Genomic DNA, 4420 nt, shown 5'->3' on the forward strand with positions numbered 1-4420 from the left:
TATATATATATATATATTTTTTTTTTTTTTTTTTTTTCATTAACATATATTTTCCATTATGGGTCAAAGTTTGGAATAATAAAAAAAAAATGTTTTTATATTTTTGAAAGCAGTCTCTTATGCTCACCAAAGCTGCATTTATTTGATTAAAAATACAGTAAAAACTACAATACTGTGAGTTATGTCACATGATCCTTCAGAAATAATTCTAATATGCTGATTTACTTACTCCAAACTTTTGAATGGTAGTGTATCACAAAACTATGCAGCAGCACAAATGTTTTTCAACATTGATAATAATCATTGATAATGATTTCTGAAGGATCATGTGACACTGAAGACTGGAGTAATGATGCTGAAAATTCAGCTTTGCACCACAGGAATAAATTACATTTTACAATATAGTCACATAGGAAAACATTTTTTTTTATTGTAATAATATTTCACAATATTACTGTAATTTTCTAATTAAAATCCTAATTTAAAATCCTAATTATTCCAAACATTTTACTGTAGTATATATTTATACTACTAATTTACTAATTTATACTAATGTATTATTTACTGGAACATATTTTAGACAGATTTCTTTCTCAATCTATAAGACACAAATGTAGAGACAGACAGACTCACATGTATGAGATTTGAGCAGACTGCTGGTGCTGCGGAAGTACTGCGGGTTCTCTATGACGGGAATCTTGGTCATGCCAATGATGACGGCATCCGCGTTCATGTCAGAGGACGAGGGTGTGTTAGAGCCATTGGACACATGATGAAGAGGACTGGCGGAGTCATCATCATTACTGATGACTGAGGAAGGACCTGTGTCAAAGACAAAGACTTGCACTCAGAAACACTATATTTAAAGGCAGTTTATAAAACAATCTGGGGCAGTTGCTGTTAAAATATAATCTGCATTGGAATCGGCATTTTTTTTCCATCCTGTCTCCATCTTTTGCAAGGAAAGTGTAATGCTCAGTGCCACAGTAAACAATCCCTTGGCCCAACAAAATTAGAAAACAAAAATGTTTCAATAAAAATATCAGAGCAAGGTCTCTCAGGGACAGCAAGTCCATTTAGAAAGACTGACACAGTTCCAGTTCAAAGTCAAATGTTCTGGCAGAATCAGAAATGAAAAATCTTAATACATAAAGGAAAACAGTGGGGGGCTTCCTGTCTGACAGGATATTTGTACAGTGGGGTCCAAACGTCTGAGAACATATTGAAAATGTGGGACTGAACAAACAGAAAGGTTTGGGACACTAATTTAAAGTAAATTTTATGACATAAAATGAGTATGACATATTTATAATTCTGTGCTATTTCCTGGTCACTAATCAAATAAGTAAATTGACTAGAAATTGAAATAACATTAACTTTTTTGTACAGATGGTTAGATCTAATGATAGGTTAAAGAGCTTCAAGCACCAAAGAAAAGTCAAAAAGGTTCAATAGAATTGCCATCAAGGGTGTAATTATTCCATTTACATAAAGTTCGGAATGTTTAGCAATGCATCTATCATGAATTATAATATACTTGAGGCATTTTTAGCTGGTCATACAGTTTGACAAATACAGTTTTAGATTACAAATCTTTATATATATATATATATACTGTATATGTATCATAATTGAAATCTACAAATGCTGTACAAATAGACAAAGTGTAATAAAATACACAATTAAATGTGTATTTTGGATGTTTTCTTTCCACTAGTTTAAAAGAAAAGTAGGCAAGTTATGGAAGTAAAACCGAAAATCCCAAAATTGACCAGTGTCTGAAAAAACAATGGTTTCGCCTGTAGTGTCTTGCCTTAGGTTCAGTGGTTTGGCTGTCTTTGTACACAAACAGGACGCCTACCAATCATAACCCCATCCATAAAATCAGTGCGCATGACTGGTTTATGGGAATGCTGTTCCAGGAACAACACAGGATGTTGATTTTGGAACATCTACCTGTAAATGTTAAGCTGCACGACTGTAACCCGAGTTAAACAAGCAGAAGACGGAGATTATACTGGAACAAAACTCTGATCAAACTATCATATCCTAACCCTGTGTAGCTCATGTGTTAGATGCCATATTTCACCTGAAGCAAATGAAAATGAGGCAGAGGAACAGACTTACAGAAGGGATGTATTGTCCTAAAAGGAGAGTTCATCAAATATTCTGTCATCATTAATTCACCCTCATGATGATCCAAGCTGACTTCCATTCTTCTGTGGAACACAGAAAAATATGTCTCTTATATGTTTTGTACTTGCACTCAGAAAAACGATACGAAAGCTCAAAGCTGTCCCTGCGGCAGTACCTTTTTAAAAGATACGCCTTTGTACCTAACAGGTCTATATTGGTACCTTAAAGGTACATATTAGTACCTAAAGTGCACATATTAGTACAAGGTACCGCTCCAGTAGAAGCTTTAACACCTTTTTTCTGAGAGCATGCAATAAAAATCAATGTTGTTTCATGCGCTGACTCTCATTGAATGGGCAAAAATAGTTCTTCAAATATCTTCTTTGGTGTTCCTGAGAAAGAAACAGCTTGAATGATTGGACAGACAGATTTGTATGCATCTCAGACCACCTCCTGAGTTTGATTACTTGTCATGTCGAATGCATCTTGGTTGCCGTTTACACTTGAAGAGTTCAGATGCAAAAGCCTCGAAGTGCCATCTGAAATTTTCATCTAAAATGACCATTTTTATAAAGCTCCTATATTTATGTTCAGTTCTTTCACTTTAATGGCATAGAAAAGGACCTATACATTGCCATTATTTGTAAAATTACTGAACCTAAGCATAGGAACCTGATAAAAATGCTAATTGTAGAAGAAAATTTCAGACGGCACTTAGAGGCTTTTGTATCTGAACTCTTCACTTGTTCTTTGCATGAATGGGTGGCTATTCCTAAGCAAAAACACATGACCAAGTATATCCAACCTTAATCCTCATTACAACTGAGCCCTTAAATCAGAGAAATACTGACTGGTTGATAACAATATTGTTGAAGCCCCTAATTCCAGCCCAAAGCCTAAAATATGATTGCTCTTCCAAGACCCAGGAACCTGTCTTACTTGGGTAAATCACATTAAGCTTGAAATCATCTTTATTCTTTACTATAGATTGCCAACTGCACTTCTTCAACTGTGTTATTCATCAGCAAGTAAAAGATGGAGGTTGTCAGGACGCAGAACATTCGGTTGAATGACATGGCGGCAGTAGGTGCATTAGCCTCACTGATATCTGAGAGAATAAACCAGGAAACTGGAGATCGGCCATATTGCGATGACCCCTCTGATGGCACGCGACAGCTTAAAGCATTTACTAGAAAACCCAAGCGTCTTGTTACTGGCAAAAGTGTCTGTGAAAATAATGATCAAGGACGTCAGCGCCGTTTTAACAGCCATTATGACATCATCTGAGCTGGACAAGATACTGATAGCTGTAGTAATGGGGCAAATGATGGACCCATTGCCAATGCGACAGTTCTGCTTCTCGAATTTGATTGGCTGAGTGGCGTTTCAACGGTGCTATACAATCCAACAGCAATGGGACTTTTCTTTTTTTATATCTTTGCTTGTCTGTTTTAGCAGATATAAATAAACACACTATTGTTCAAAAGTTTGGGTTTGGTAAGGAATTTTTATGTCTTTTATGCTGCATTTACGTGATCAAATACAGTAAAAAACGTAATATTGTGAAATATGATTACAATTTAAAATAACTGTTTTCTATTTGAATGTTTTCAAATGTGATTTATTTCTGTGACGTAAAGCTGAATTTTCAGCATCATTACTCATGCTGACCCTTTGCTGAAGTTTAAAATAACAGTATATTTGTATATGTATGTATGTGTATAACAGTGCTAACAGTAAAGCAGTACCGCAGAGAAAAAAAAAATAAATAAAAACAACTTTCGTTCTATTATTAACATATACATATACATAAATAAAAATCTAAACATTAACAATATATTTTAGCGCCATTCCCGCATCTCACCTCATGTTTGCGGGCGGCTGAATACAAATGATCATCATAATTAATGGACAACTAGGCTATATCAGGGAAAAGACATCAGCGCAGTTCTGTCGATTTGTGCTACCCTGTCAGATTTTGCTACCTCCCATTAAAACAGTGGGTAGTACATTTCGACAACGAATAATGCTACCTGTAAAATTATGGTTTATAATTTTACCATAATCTTTTATATAAGTTCTATTTTGACCCCTTATAGTAGGTGTTTTTTTGTTTTGTTTTTTTGAAGGAGGGGGCACAACAATACTATTCTGCTTAGGGCACCCATTTGGCCAGCAGCGGCCCTCTAGTAAAGTATAATATACAGTATATAGTCTTAATGTCTTCACTGTTAGTTTTGATCAATTTAACCCATACTTATATATTCTTTTATATATATATATA

At 34.8% G+C, this 4420-nt stretch overlaps 1 protein-coding gene across 1 annotated transcript in view; it reads right to left on the reverse strand.

The window, feature by feature from the left end:
• LOC107562658 (BDNF/NT-3 growth factors receptor-like) overlaps positions 1–4420 on the reverse strand; it is a 49343-nt gene that overhangs the window by 13615 nt on the left and 31308 nt on the right. The window contains exon 8 of the mRNA XM_016247337.1: positions 634–822. Coding sequence (XP_016102823.1) covers positions 634–822 — 189 coding nt within the window. The remainder of the gene's footprint in view (positions 1–633; positions 823–4420) is intronic.

This window comes from Sinocyclocheilus grahami, unplaced genomic scaffold, assembly GCF_001515645.1.
Source record: "Sinocyclocheilus grahami isolate Dianchi unplaced genomic scaffold, SAMN03320097.WGS_v1.1 scaffold831.1, whole genome shotgun sequence".
Lineage (NCBI taxonomy): Eukaryota > Metazoa > Chordata > Actinopteri > Cypriniformes > Cyprinidae > Sinocyclocheilus > Sinocyclocheilus grahami.